Source organism: Centroberyx affinis, unplaced genomic scaffold (assembly GCF_046629955.1).
Source record: "Centroberyx affinis isolate AG114_WGS23_722 - 3 ecotype Tasmania unplaced genomic scaffold, CSIRO-AGI_Caff_v1 ptg004317l_1, whole genome shotgun sequence".
NCBI lineage: Eukaryota > Metazoa > Chordata > Actinopteri > Beryciformes > Berycidae > Centroberyx > Centroberyx affinis.
In genome coordinates this window covers 171348-185056 of record NW_027282027.1, presented here as the reverse complement: position 1 = coordinate 185056, position 13709 = coordinate 171348, and the positions used below count along the sequence as shown (strand labels likewise).

Below are 13709 nucleotides of genomic sequence, written 5' to 3'. Positions count from 1 at the left end.
AGTTTGATGACAAACTCAGCATCCTGAACTCTCAAAGACACCACTAGCAATTTGCTCCTTGATCAAGGTACAATTGAGTCACATAGTAGAACTCACCCTGCAACTCGGCAGGGTAAATCACTTTCATCAGGTAGTATCTGTTTAAGTAAGACTTCATATATAGTATGCTAAAAACAGACTGCTAACTAAAACAGGTCAGCGGCACACAAAAAAAATAAATTTCTTGTTTTTGCTTGACTTTTTGTTTTTGACTCGGGGATTGTAGTTTGTCCTTGTGCATGTTAGTCTGATGTTGGAAATCTTCTTTTGACATATTGTGAAGCACTGTGTAACTCGGGTTTTGAAAAGTGCTTTATAAATTAAGTTTTACTTGCTTACTTACTTGAAAATTCAACAGCAAATACCTGGCATACAAGGAGAGGAATGCAAATGGGAATATATTCAAACATTTGTACTTTATTTGATTTAAAATATAGAGTAGAGATGTGATTCCTCTTGAATGGCTACATTTGCATGAAAGCCATGCATTAGCTGTCAACGCAATAACAGATCCCCCACCACAACCCACCCCCTTACCCCACTCCACCCCGACTCCCTTATCCCACCCCACCCCACCCCACCCCCTTACTCCAGACTTTTGGGATCCAGTGCCTGGTAGGCAGAAGCATACTGGGAGGCGTCTGGTACATTGGGTCCTGGGCCGACATGTGGTGCTACAGGCTCCAGCCCCACTGCATCCGAAGTGGAAGGGACATCTTGCTCTTCATTTTCCTCATTGTAATCAGCCTGTGATTAAATGAGTATTATCACTAAGACTAATTTTACCTGCACATTATGTTCATATTGTGGATTTTGAATCCTAAAAGTATAATTATAGATGAAAATCAAATTGGATCAAAATTAAAATTTGATAACTGGCAAAATGGTCACTCACCTCGACTTTACTACCTTTGTCTGCATCAGGTCCACCGGGGCGTACTGAAAAAAACAAACAACAAGATTTATTTATTCTAAATGTCTGTGTGTGTGTTTGTGTGTGTGTGTGTGTGTGTGTGTGTCTGTGTTTCTGTGCACGTGCATGCTCTCTTGGTACAAGAGCACACTGTGGAGAGAGATTAGTGAGTGTGTGCATGTGTACATATGCATGCATGTGTCTGTGCATACTTGCATGTGTCACCTTACCTATATTACTCCTCCAGCGTCCATAGAATATAATAGGGATAATCGCACAAACCAGGAGAGCCAGGCTGACTGAAACAATGATGACCACCGTGGTATCTGGACGCAACAGAGACAGGCATGCATGTGGTGAACATACAGTGAGTAACAAGTAATTGGGACGGCCTCCTTTACAGATAGTCAGCACAGTTTTGATTATTTTTCTTCATATATAATTGATAATTATTTAACTAAATAAGTGAAATGAAGGTAAAACAAAAATGTTAACTTTTTTTTTACCTTTTTTTTTTTTTTTTTACAATTTCATGTTTCAAGGGGCATATTTCTGTTTCTCAGCAGGACACTCTCTGTGTCCATCTCAAGTGTCAATCTCTGTCTTGTCTCTGTCTCCTGTCTTTCCAGTCAGTAATTAGCAAGAGTCATGACTCTTAATCAAAATGCAACATGTTTTGTGGCTGCACTGCATTCTGGTCTATTGAGGCTACTGCCTGTAGAGAAATTGGTATCTCTGCCTCCTCTACAATGGATTTCTCCCTGTAAGACTGTTTACCATTGGTGCAAAATGCACCAAGTCTAGAAAGAAGCCCTTTCTCTTTGATTCTAAAGGACTAGCAAACCTCTGACTTTACCGTTAATGTTTTAGATACTTGAAAAGATTTCTGTTAACATACTCCATTGCAGCTAAATATAAACCCAAACCGAAACCTCTCAAAGTTGCCTTCAGACCTGCCACTCAGGGCTTGAGTGTAACTACTAAACAACTATCTAGGGGTATCTGATTAGAGTCAACTCAGTGTACAATGAGGGGACAACCCACTCAGGTCAGCACAACACCACAACTTACCAAAATAACGTATGAGAAGAACTCAAAGTGGCCACCAGAATCACCACTACATGTGTCTGAAAGCGACAGCTAAGCTAAAGCTACTCACTGCAACCACAGGTACATGATTAGTGTCAACTTAGCGTACAGTGAGAAAGGCTCCCAACACTCAATGTGGCTCGCCAGAATCACCACTACAGGCATCTGAAAGCAACAACTTAATAACTCACTGTAACCAGGGGTAACTGTTTAGTGTCAACCTGGCACAGAACGACAGGCAGCTACTGAATTAGAATGGATAGAAGAGGCATTCAAATCGACATTCTAGAATGTCACTTGGTTGGAATGGCTAAGATCCATAAATCATTTGATAAAGCTGTCATGGAAAGAGCAGCAGGGAATTCCTATTTGTGCAACACATGGAATAATGCTTATTTCCATGACACTGTAAGCTTCTGTGGTTTCCAGCCAAATTCAATCTGTCCTTGGTTTACCATTAAAACTTAAAATTTAGGAGTCCTATTTGACTGGAGCCTTCATTTTGAGCAACATACTGAAAAGCTTGTCCAGTCATGCTTTTTTCCCATTTAAGGAACATTGCTAAAATTAGATCCGTACTGAATTTTAGCGATACAGAGAGGATTATACATGCTTTTATTTCACCTCGCCTTGACTTTTGCAATGATCTGTTTACATGCCTTAACCAAAGAGAGGTAGAACGGCTCCAATGTGTTCAGGGCTGCAGCATACTTTAATACTAAGAGACAGGACCATATCTCCCATATTTTAGTGTCTACACTGGTTGCCTGTTCATTTTTGTATTGATTTTAAGATTTTACTTTTTTAAGTACTTTAATTACTTTTAAGGCTTTGCATGACCTGGCCCCTAGTTATCCATGAGGAACAGGCACAGGCATGAAGGCTGGCAGTCAGTATCATCTTTTAAATCTCTTATTAAAACTTACTTTTATCATATAGCCTCTTTATAACCTTTTACTCATTTTTCATCCCTGTTTCCTAGTCTCTTATTTATTTATTTATTTATTTATTTATTTATTTATTTATTTATTTATTTATTTATTTATTTATTTATTTATCCATTTGTTGTTATCCCTGGCTGGATCTATTTATTTTTTGTAATTTAGTAATTCATTAATTTATTCATTTATTTATTATTATTATTAGCAGTAGTAGCAGTAGTAGTAGTAGTAGTATTTACCTCTATTTTATTATGGTTTTACATCACTGATCTTTCTGTTTTATTGTTCTGTTTTATCTGTTTCTTATCTCTCTTGATTGTGAAGCACTTTGTAACTAACTACTAAAGTAACTTTGTTTTGAAAAGTGCTATATAAAGGTTATTATTATTATTATTATTATTATTATTATTATTATGTATTATTACATTTAATCCAGTCCTACACTATAGACTAAATCACATCCTACCTTTATCCTACTCCCTTAACAGCTCCCAAACCGAAAAAACATGAGAAATCTGTGTGCTGAGTTTCTGCTGTGTTGTGGTAAAAGATTCCATGTCCCCTGGATAGAGAAAGTTGATCAGGAGTTTTCCCGAAAACCGCCCAGGGACGATTTTGGCATGGCACCAAGGACAACATTCAGAGGAGATTGGTGGCTTAAGGATTTTGACATGATATATCGACATGGGACAAGCAAGCAATTGTCTAAATCAAATCTTGTCTAATTCACTAACGGTTCTCTTCTGCTATCTGCCCACTTACTGTATGTCCCATGAGATGTCTGCAGAAGATCACACTGTCATCATTAGGAGCTCATATGTTGACAGGAAAGAGTCTCCCTCTCAGTCAGGATCCTCCCTACATAACATCAGGGAAATGATGGCCAACATGGTAGAATAACTATCTGAGCCCATCCAGCTATTGTAGCATCCTGTGGTGGGGAAACTGAAGACAGTGCTCTCCAGTAGAGCCATTAATTCAGTCTGTGTTTTGACTGTGTTCTACTGATGCTGATGGGAGAGGGAGTCCCATGAAGTTTGAACGACTTTCTAAAATGACCTAATCTTTGTTTGTTTTGGCGGTTTTTTTTGCAGAGGGGGCAGTGACCCATCCCCAGGCTCAAATAATCTCTTGACCATTGTCCCTGACAGTCAGGAGGACCGGATCAAATCCATAAAATCCAGAGCTATTCTGAGACCATTACACTCTCTTCAAAATCCTGTGGTGAAACAGCTGGTTGAGTGACATCATCATTCACATCCTGACACCAGAGAGGTCTGTGAGCCTGGGCAAGAGCTCTGCCCTCTTTGCAACTGTGAAAACACACAAGGTGAAAGTTGGAGTGATGGTAGTGAAGTTACACCATGACAACATGTCAGAAATATCAGTGGCTACGATTATGGAATGACATGAGACTCAGGAGGACTCACCTCCCTAGGCACTGAGACTAAAACATCAAAGATAAGATAGTTAAATCTTCCTCTCATCGATGCAGTGATTCCAGTGATGATGCCCCATCAGCTTAGTCTCCTTGTAACTTATTACTGTAAATTGTTTTCACAAATCAGAGCATGGCTGCATATGGCAGCCAGGATGAGCAAAGTGGGCAGCAGCAGGATTTGCTGAGAGGATTGCCTTTCAATTTTGTGAGGCCATGGGTCAGTCAGAACCAGGCGTACCCTTCAGATCTGAATGTGAATAGGCTCAGTAAATAACCAAATACCCATTTCTACAACACTAGACCATTGCCTCAAGCATCCACACAGTTCCACACAAACCAAAAGAGCCACCACATATCACTTCTAAGTAATAATAAACATAGTGTTTGTAAGCACTAAGGAAAATAAGAGCAAACAATGAGAATGCCAGAAACTGATTTAAAAACACAGTTACATAAGAATAATCCAGACAATAATCTTCACCCAAACTCAGACCTTTCTGTGATCTGAGCCATCACTGTCCCCACAGAATAGCCATTAACTGAAATATGTCTGCTTCTTGGTATTGGTTTTCTAGTAATCAGATTAACCTAAAAAAAAAAAGTATCCTTTTTTTATTCCCAGTGAGAAATGGAAAAAATACCTTTGTTGTTTTTTGTTTTACCTTCATTTACTCTTCCTATGAAGTTGTTGTCCAAAGGTACACTGACCAAACCAAATTGCTTACAGGAGAACTTATTAAGCTGTACTAAAGCATCTATACCCTCTTTTGCTGTTCTGGGGTATCTTGGGAACAAAGCACTTAACAGTGCTACCTGTGAGGTTCTTGGTTGCTGGCTGGTCTGTCTTCTTCTCTATGGGTGGCAGGGTTACTGCTGCTGGTGATGATGCAGCGCTGGATGGTTGGTCCTCTAGGGGCATTTTGCTAGTCATGGTGTGCAGAGTTTTATTGGAGGGGAAGGATCCAGGAGAAACAGTGGAAGCTTTGAGAGAAGAGGATATAGAACGACTGGTGAGGAATACAGTGTGTAAAAGAGTGACGCTGGTCCTGCTTGAGTACATATAGGAGAGGGGAAGCATCACATTAAATGCTGGATCTAATTGTCCATGTAAACATCTGAAATCTTAAACAGTCGGGTGTTGTTAGCTTGTGGACAAAAACATTAGTATTGGAGATGGACTCTCCATGGTTATTATACAAGACATGTTAAACAGTCCCACTAATACACTGTCCAGAGAATGCAACCAAAGAAGAGCTTCTTTTACAGTGACATACCGTTGAAATTTATTTCATACAAAATGCCTAATCCTGCTGATCTTACGTCAAGCTTTTTTCCCCAGGGAGATAATTTGAAGAATAGAAGATATAGACTGTTGCTTAGCCAAAACTTACGATCTAGGACTTTGAGATCGACCTCCTGGTGGAAGACTTTGAAGGTTCTCTCCAGTCCACAGTTGTATCTCCCTGCGTCTGTCTTCTCCAGTCTCTTTATGGTCACGGTGAAGACTCCCTCTCTCCTGTTGACCCCCATGCTGTATCTCCCTCGCTGTACAACACTGGACTTCTTCCAGTCCGTCTGAATGACAATGTTTTTGTTGGAGCAGACTCCTTTACAGAAGTACATGTTGTAGTTGTTGGAGCCGCTGTCTGTGGTCCATTTACCGGAGCACAGGATGGAGACATCTCCTCCAACATACCCACTCACCTCCACCACCACGGAGGCCTCCACACACACAGCTGTGAAACAAAGTGCCAGGTTACACCTAGCTGACTAAAGCTTGTTCTATACTCTGTTCTGAGAGGGTTTCAGACGTGTTCAGACGTGTTCTGAAGGTCTGTATAGTTGGATGGACTGAAATCAGATGTTCATATGTGTTGATTAATTGGATAATGGGGAAGTTGATTAAAAGAAAATCACATACTACTTAATAGATATTAACTTTGAATGAAAGTTCTAGAAAAATACATCTGTGAGGAGTAATGCATTATTGTAGGCTACAAGGTGTATCACTCTATCACATATTAGGCATAATGATTATGTTTTTTTTCAAAGTACTGTTTGTTTTTTCAAATAGAAAATATTAAAGAGTGACATCACACTGCCATACAACACAATTTCAGATTATATAATGTGCATATAACATTCTGCGACTGGAAAAGTAACTTTTGTCAATTGAAAAAGTAACTGTAGCCTAATAATACTTTCCCAATTTTAGAAGAATACATGTTATAAAACAGAAATTACTTATTCATGTAATGTTACTAGACAACACATAGTTACATGAAATAAGCTGGGTCAATAAACTGGGACCCCCAACTCTGGTTAAGGTTGACCTTTGAGTCTAACGATAGGCACATTCCACTGCCAACTCTAGTGAAATCTATTAATAGCATGCAGCCAGAGAACCAGAGTTTTTTTTTTTTCTGGGTATTCAGTGATTCAATGTAAACTTAGTTGTAGAAAAAGGAAAGAAAGCTTTAAGTTTTATCTTGGCTTATCTTACCTCAGTTTGCATTGTTTCCTTCCATTGTTTAATTGAATTACACAATATTTATCTGGAACAAATGTAATTTTATATATCATATTTATTTACGAGATGCTACAACTAGGCCTAGCGGTTCATTCAACTATATATCAGTGGTCAGTCTCAAGATTATGTTGTTAAATTTGGATATCAAGTCGTTTCAAGTTATTTTCTTAGTTGTTACAACACTTATTTCAAAATCAAGTGCATTACAACATGCTAAAGTCAGTTGGAAAGCAAAAAAATATTTTCAATTAATAAAGTAGTTATCAAAATGATTCAAATGATGATTACGGGTTAAAACATCAGAATTACAGATTTTATAACTACAGATTGCAGAAGAGTAATCTATTCAAGATCAGGAATTGTTTGAGACAGCCGGTAAATTACAAATTAGTCACCGTATGGACTACTGAGTCCAGTTCACCACTCTACTCTGAACTTAAATACAAATGTTTCACACCGACTCACACCAATATTTACCCATAATACCCACCCCAGGTAGATAAACCATTTTAAGATAGATAATGCTATCACATCCATATGAAAGATAATATTCCATTCAGAATGTCACTTATAACAAATAAAACATAATGATATGAATGAAAGACAACAAGACTCACCTGAGAGGAAACACAAAATGCCAATATGAATAATCTTCATGCTTTATCCAGGTCAAAGCAAACCAAGAAGCTTCCAGCAGCAGATGACAAGAATGACTTACTTCAAGGACGGTTGAAAAAAATGCAGTGATCTGATTCAAGACAGTCATCTGATTCAGTGACATAAAACATAAGCGCCATATAGATCCAGAAAAAGTACAATGATCTGATTGTACAGCAAGTCGGCAAAATGGCTTGTTTTTCTTCCTCTTGTGGGATCATTAAATGGGAATGATTCAGTTTTCCCACTTCTTTCAACTGCAAGTGTTTTTTTTTCTTTTTTGAGGATACTACTCCATTTATCAGCTCCCCGTCCCCCCTCTCTTTTTCACTCCGTTCCAAGAGTCAGCTCATGACTCTGCTATAAATTCTTAGCTTGAGTGTATGTGTTTATTGTTCAGCCTCTTGCAGCTTGCTCTGTGTGTGCGCCTCTGTGCATACATGGATCTGGAGGACATTGAGATAAACAAGCGGTCTGCTGACAGAATCACGGGTATCAGTAGGTCCCCTGGTCATGATCTGGAGCCAACCCGTCTTCAGTTTGCACAAGCCACAGTCTCGTGGCTCTTCACCTGTGAGACTCTCTTCTCTAAATTGCCATGGAATAACTTACAAAATGTTATTTCACAGTTATTTCATCCCTGTCTTACATACAGTACACACAGTATATGAAGGGCTCGTCTTATCTATTCACACCCTGCAGCAAGATCTTCATGTTACACTTATCACGATCGAGTAGCCTTTTTATAGAAATGAAAGCGAGACATTTTTGTCAGAGAGAACCTTTATTTCCAATGACACAAGAGCAGTTTGCATGGCACAGTGTAAATTTTCCATCTTTTGTATATTAAACTATTATTATGATCAAAATATAATCTTGCTTAGTAAACAGAACACTATATTGGTCATACTTATTGCATGGTCATATAGCATTAGCCTATGAAATACTGCAGTCATTGAGGGAAAGCATTTTCCCAAGGTGTAATTTACACTGAGATGGATGACAGAACTTTGTACACACAGCTCTTTGGTTTTTAAAGGGGCAAGTAGAGACGGTGATAAAATAATAAATATGATGAAAACTTAACACTGATTGAGTCTAAATCCATTAGCATCAGGAACATGTCAGGGAATGTAAACTAGCTAAGTATTGGTTTGCTCAAGTCAATATCCTAGGTTACTGCATAGACAGTATATGTATTAGCTTCATGCTAGTTTTAAAAAGAAAATACCAGAAACATTCTCTCTGTCCCCCCATAATGTCTTGGAGTGCTGTAGTGATACAAATATTTTACTCTTTAGTACTTGGAGTAAGACATCTTATGGAATCTAATAAAAAAAGTGCTACAATAAGCAGTATTGCAACTTTCTTCCTATCAAAGAATAAAACAAACTTTACAACATCCCACACACACAACAGAGGCAGACCAGCCAACAGTCCTCTTCTTCTCAAGCTGGTCACGACAGCACAGCTGCCTCGAATGCTCAAACTTCCCCAAGGAGACAGAACTAGTAAATGAGTTCTGATGTCAAATGAGGGTAATCTTTTGCCTCAGGTAAAAATCTATCTCCACCCTGACACACGCAGCATCTCATGGTGTCCTGAAATAAAATCTCCACTCAAAATAGTACATTCACCATAAATCCATCCACCCAAAATAAAAACTGTCGAAAGCAAAAATACAGCGCCCTCTGGGTTAAGAATACACCCCAAAAAGGGATGCAGTGATCAACCCAGAGTACCCTAACATAGGCATACAGTATCCTACTTAAACCTGCAATAAGCGATATCAGACCTTATAACCAATCCTGAAACTAACGTGCGCTATGTGAAGACTTCATTGAGACATAGTGATATAAACCAATATCCACACGGCAGCCAGCTGTGTGGCTGTTTTCACCTCTTTTCTAACGCTTGTTGTCAAATTCGGCTCCAAAACAAAGCTCCTCCCGGGCCATTCAGTAGCTTTTCATTTTTGTAAAACTAGCTTGGCTCCTCCTGTTTGTCCTTTGTAGGCCTCCGTAGTGCAGTGGCTTTGCTGTGTGTTATTTACAAATATATTGCGGTTTCTGTCGTCCTCTAGATGTCCGAAAATTTCGCTTATTGCAGCTTTAAGATAGAAAAAGAAAGCCAAAGCTGAGAAAACACTTAAGTGTACACAGAGGACGAACTGTCCCAAGAGCCTGTCTCTTATATTGTCTGTTGTAACCTTCCAGTCCATAAGGTCTTCCTTGTGATATCTGACAGTCATTCATACTTGGCAGCTTTGTGTATGATATGGAACTCTTTCCTTTAAAGAAGTCCTGGAGTTCCTTTCTTCAGGTTTAAGTTGGTGGGAGCACCTGGGCAATGGTCTCTCTGGCACTCTGGCTGAGCCTTTCTGGAAACTTCACCTCGTACTCCACTACCAGGTCACCACGACGGTCAGGGCTTTTGGGCAAAGGCAGCCCCTCACCATTAATGCGCCGCTTCATCCCTGGCCGCACTACATCCTTTGTTGTCACGGTTACAGTCCTGCCGTCCAGTGTGGGTGCGTTGACTGTGCTGCCGCACAAGGCCTGAGGAACCAAGGGAAGGGAGAATATGAATGGGGGAAGGTTAGGTCACTAAATAATACCAAGCGTTAGCATGACTTGGCACCAACTTTGTCCTACTAATAATTTTCAGTTGATATCTGAAAACTAATATGTAACCAATTGCTACTTTGGTTTAGTCCTCAAGTAATTTGACTAAGCTGTATTTTACGACTGAAAACTGACATACTAGCTCTAAGATTGAAAACCTAAGTTAAAGTGATGTTGAACTTTAATAGTACTTTAATAGTACTACCGGAGCACCGGAGCACCGGAGCAACAGATAACAGAGAATCACTGATTTTGGGGTTAAATCATGTCCAGGAAGCTACAGAACCAAAGGTACTACCAAAGTTCAACATCACTTTAAATTTCAAGCTTTTACTCTCTTCCCTCCTTACTGGATTTAGAGTGTCTTGGACTTTGTGCATACAGCTCCAGAGTTAACTTTTTTCTCACTGGAGGTTTTCAATCTCAGAGCTAGTATCTCAGTTTTCTATAGATTTGATTCCTGTTCCCAAAGAGCACCTATAAACCTAAGGACTTCACTATTTTTTCTTAATCCACAAGAGCACCAAGTGTTCCTTCTGTCTGTATTTTACTACCATTAGTGAAGATAAATTCAAAGATGATGTAATCCTGACTTACATCTCTGAGGGAGACCTTGGCTGGGTAAATGATGTCGGAGCCATCGCGCCGGAACACCAGATGTGGCTTGTCCTTCAAAACAAAGACCACATCAGCTGGAATGTTGGTGGGAGTCTCGTCTCCCTCCTTGGGAAACGTGATTTTGGTCCCCTCCTTCCATCCCCTCTTTATCTCCACCTCCAGGATCTTATCCTCCGTTCTTGTCGTTCGCCTGTCGGGGTTCAGCCTTTTATGGGAGATCTTCATTTTCTTGGTGCAACCGGAGAACACTTCCTCCAAGGTCACCCGTAGGTTGTGGACCACAGGGGGGTCCTGCTGTCTCGTCAAACTACTGCTGCGACCGCCCATTCCTCCCATTCCTCCCATTCCTCCCATTCCTCCCATCCCCCCCATACCAGTGCTGAAGGAGCGGGGGAAACCTCCCATTCCGCTGCCCCCCATGCCTCCCATCCCGAAGCGGGTAAAAGGGTCTGTCTCCATGTCCTCATCCATGTCCCCATTGCGGCCGCCAAAGAACTGTTCAAAGGGGTTACGGCCACCGAAGAACTCTGCGAAGATGGCATGAGGGTCGCCCTGGAAGGTGTAGCTGAATGTGCCAGGACCACCAGCACCCCCACTTGAGGGGCCCCCACCTTTGAGACCTGGATGAGAGAGACACAGAGAGAGATAAGTGTCTGCATTGCTAAGTGTAGTTCATAAAGGAGAATACAGTGTCATTTAGGGTAATAACCCATTTACTTCTGTCTACGTGTCATAGTGTCATTTTGCGATGCCTGCTGTATAACACAATACATTTTGTAAGGCGACATGTTTTAGAGAGGAATTATTTCCTGGCGAAGACTTCCACTTCTTTCTGTGGGTGTCAGGTGATTGACAGTAAGCAGAGCACAAGGCAATGCGTGCACGATATGAAAACACTTAACTTGGGCACAACAAAGAAACACTGATGAAACAGAAACTCGGACAAAACCAAATTAAGGCTTCATGTTTACTGTGATGGATTATCAAGTTTGAGTAGTTTCCAAGTCTGTGGAAGTTGTTGTTCATACTGTACAAAAATTAATGGCAGCAAATGGCTTCTTCTGAAGGTAGGAAAACAAGCTTTGATATCTCTAACTACGCTGGGTGTAGCCAACACAATGATGTGACACAAACTTATAAAAAAAAAGGTATTATTCTTTTGACAGCAACTGTTCATAGGTGTCTGTCAAACAAAAACAAGGCCTCTCTCACCACTACTTTGACCTGTCAACCTCTGCCTGGAATCTGCTCTCTAGTTTATAACCAACTGTGAAAACCTTGTTGACAGGTGTCAAGGTGTTAACCCCGCCCCCTCGTGACGTGAATATAAAGAACCTCCCAGCCTCCAGCTTTCCACTTCTGTTGTCACAACCAATCACAGAGTTACATTTTTAGTCGGCTATCCGCTTGTGCAGCTTTGGATTCTTGTAGGAACATGCAATGTGTACTTTCCTGCTTGCAGAGCCTCGCCTTTCCTGGCTTTGAAACCAGCCCCGACCGAAAGAGAGATTAGAGTCACTGTTTGGAGCACATAAGCCTGTTTGGTCCCATAGATGGCCGATAGCCTGTATAACCAAACTTCCCAATATCCATAGTTTCACAGGGTGTTTCATTCAAGTCAGCTGTTGGGGAAATGGATACATTGTTAAATTATTCATGGAGCACCTTACCTTCTTCACCGAAACGATCATAGATATCTTTTTTCTTCGGGTCGCTCAAAACGTCATAGGCTTCCGCTATTTCTTTGAATTTGTCCTCGGCCCCCGGAGACTTGTTTTTGTCGGGATGGTAGCGCAGCGCCTGCTTACGATAGGCTTTCTTTATATCATCTTCCGAAGCGTCTTTCTTAATACCCAAAATATCATAGTAGTCTTTGCCCATTTTTACCATCGAGCAGCCTGTTGTGTAAAGCTGTCCCGACTGTTAAGAACTTCAAAAGTGCGTCCTTGGCAGTTGCGCTAATAACACAGATTGCATTTAACTCCGCAGACAGTGGGTCCGATCCGTCCTCTACCTCACCACCGAGCGCTTCTTCTCCGGTTCAGTCCCGGCCATTTTATTTTGAAGCCCAGTGGAAAGTTCGAGACTTTTCCATCACCATCACGAATAATCCGAACGGTGACAGACGGGCACTTGAGCAAAGAGAATGGCACGCCTATTGTGGTGTCACATGCTGCCTTCAAGTGCTGTCGGAAATATTTCCATTACCATGTGGCTGCATATAAACGACCCGCAAAGTGAGAAAGTGACTTTGACGACCATGGATCCATGTAAAAAAAATAAAATAAATATATATATATATATATATATATATATATATATGATAAGAGTGATGTATTTTTATTATATGTAATTGTTTGGAATTATACATAAATAATTCATATTCTTGGAAGTTTCTACTTTCACTCCTAACTTTTAGTTGTCACATTTAGGCTAATAAATTACTAATAAAAACATTTACACGCCTGATGCCAACAGTTACATACCTGATGCACATTTTCTTCGGTTGATTCTGTTGCTGTAGCACCAACTAACTCTGCTTGATTTCTAAAGTATAGTAGCCTAACAGACAAAAAAATAAAAATAAAAACAAAAATAAAAAATGACGAGTTTACGAAGAGCCATTGAAGGCACCACTATCTGCCTCTTACAAACAAACGTCTACTTGAATGTTAGATATTATGTTGCAGTTAACGTTGCAGTTTCAGTGTTCACATTGAAATCAGTGCCAAACAATTACTATTGGTGTAGAATTTATCAATGACACACATTCTGCTCGCTTTGGGTAATGGGATTTAATCAGCGAATTTATTAGGGGAACATTTCACAGACAGGCCTTCGGATGTAACATACTAGA

The 13709-nt window shown here is 40.2% G+C and overlaps 1 protein-coding gene across 8 annotated transcripts; it reads right to left on the bottom strand.

Moving 5' to 3' along the window:
* Positions 1–8388: 8388 nt before the first annotated feature.
* Positions 8389–12974, bottom strand: dnajb1b (DnaJ heat shock protein family (Hsp40) member B1b). 8 transcript variants are annotated; one of them, XM_071543421.1, is made up of 4 exons: positions 12523–12974; positions 11227–11472; positions 10832–11190; positions 8389–10168 (listed from the first exon to the last, which is right to left on the bottom strand). In XM_071543421.1, the coding sequence occupies exons 1-4, from the start codon at positions 12740–12742 to the stop codon at positions 9935–9937; spliced, it is 1059 nt and encodes a 352-aa protein (XP_071399522.1). In that variant the 5' UTR covers positions 12743–12974; the 3' UTR covers positions 8389–9934. The 8 variants fall into 8 exon arrangements, with proteins under 8 accessions (XP_071399522.1, XP_071399524.1, XP_071399523.1 ...); XM_071543423.1 differs by having other exon boundaries at positions 10832–11181; XM_071543422.1 differs by having other exon boundaries at positions 11233–11472.
* Between the last annotated feature and the right edge of the window lie 735 nt (positions 12975–13709).

Excerpts from the sequence above, each read along its gene's own strand:
- dnajb1b (XM_071543420.1), bottom strand. The coding sequence starts at position 12,742 with ATGGTAAAAATGGGCAAAGACTACTATGATATTTTGGGTATTAAGAAA. Across the intron at positions 11,473-12,522 it reads TGATCGTTTCGGTGAAGAAG|GTCTCAAAGGTGGGGGCCCC; the intron begins GTAAGGTGCTCC and ends TCTCTCATCCAG. Across the intron at positions 10,169-10,831 it reads CCAAGGTCTCCCTCAGAGAT|GCCTTGTGCGGCAGCACAGT; the intron begins GTAAGTCAGGAT and ends TTGGTTCCTCAG.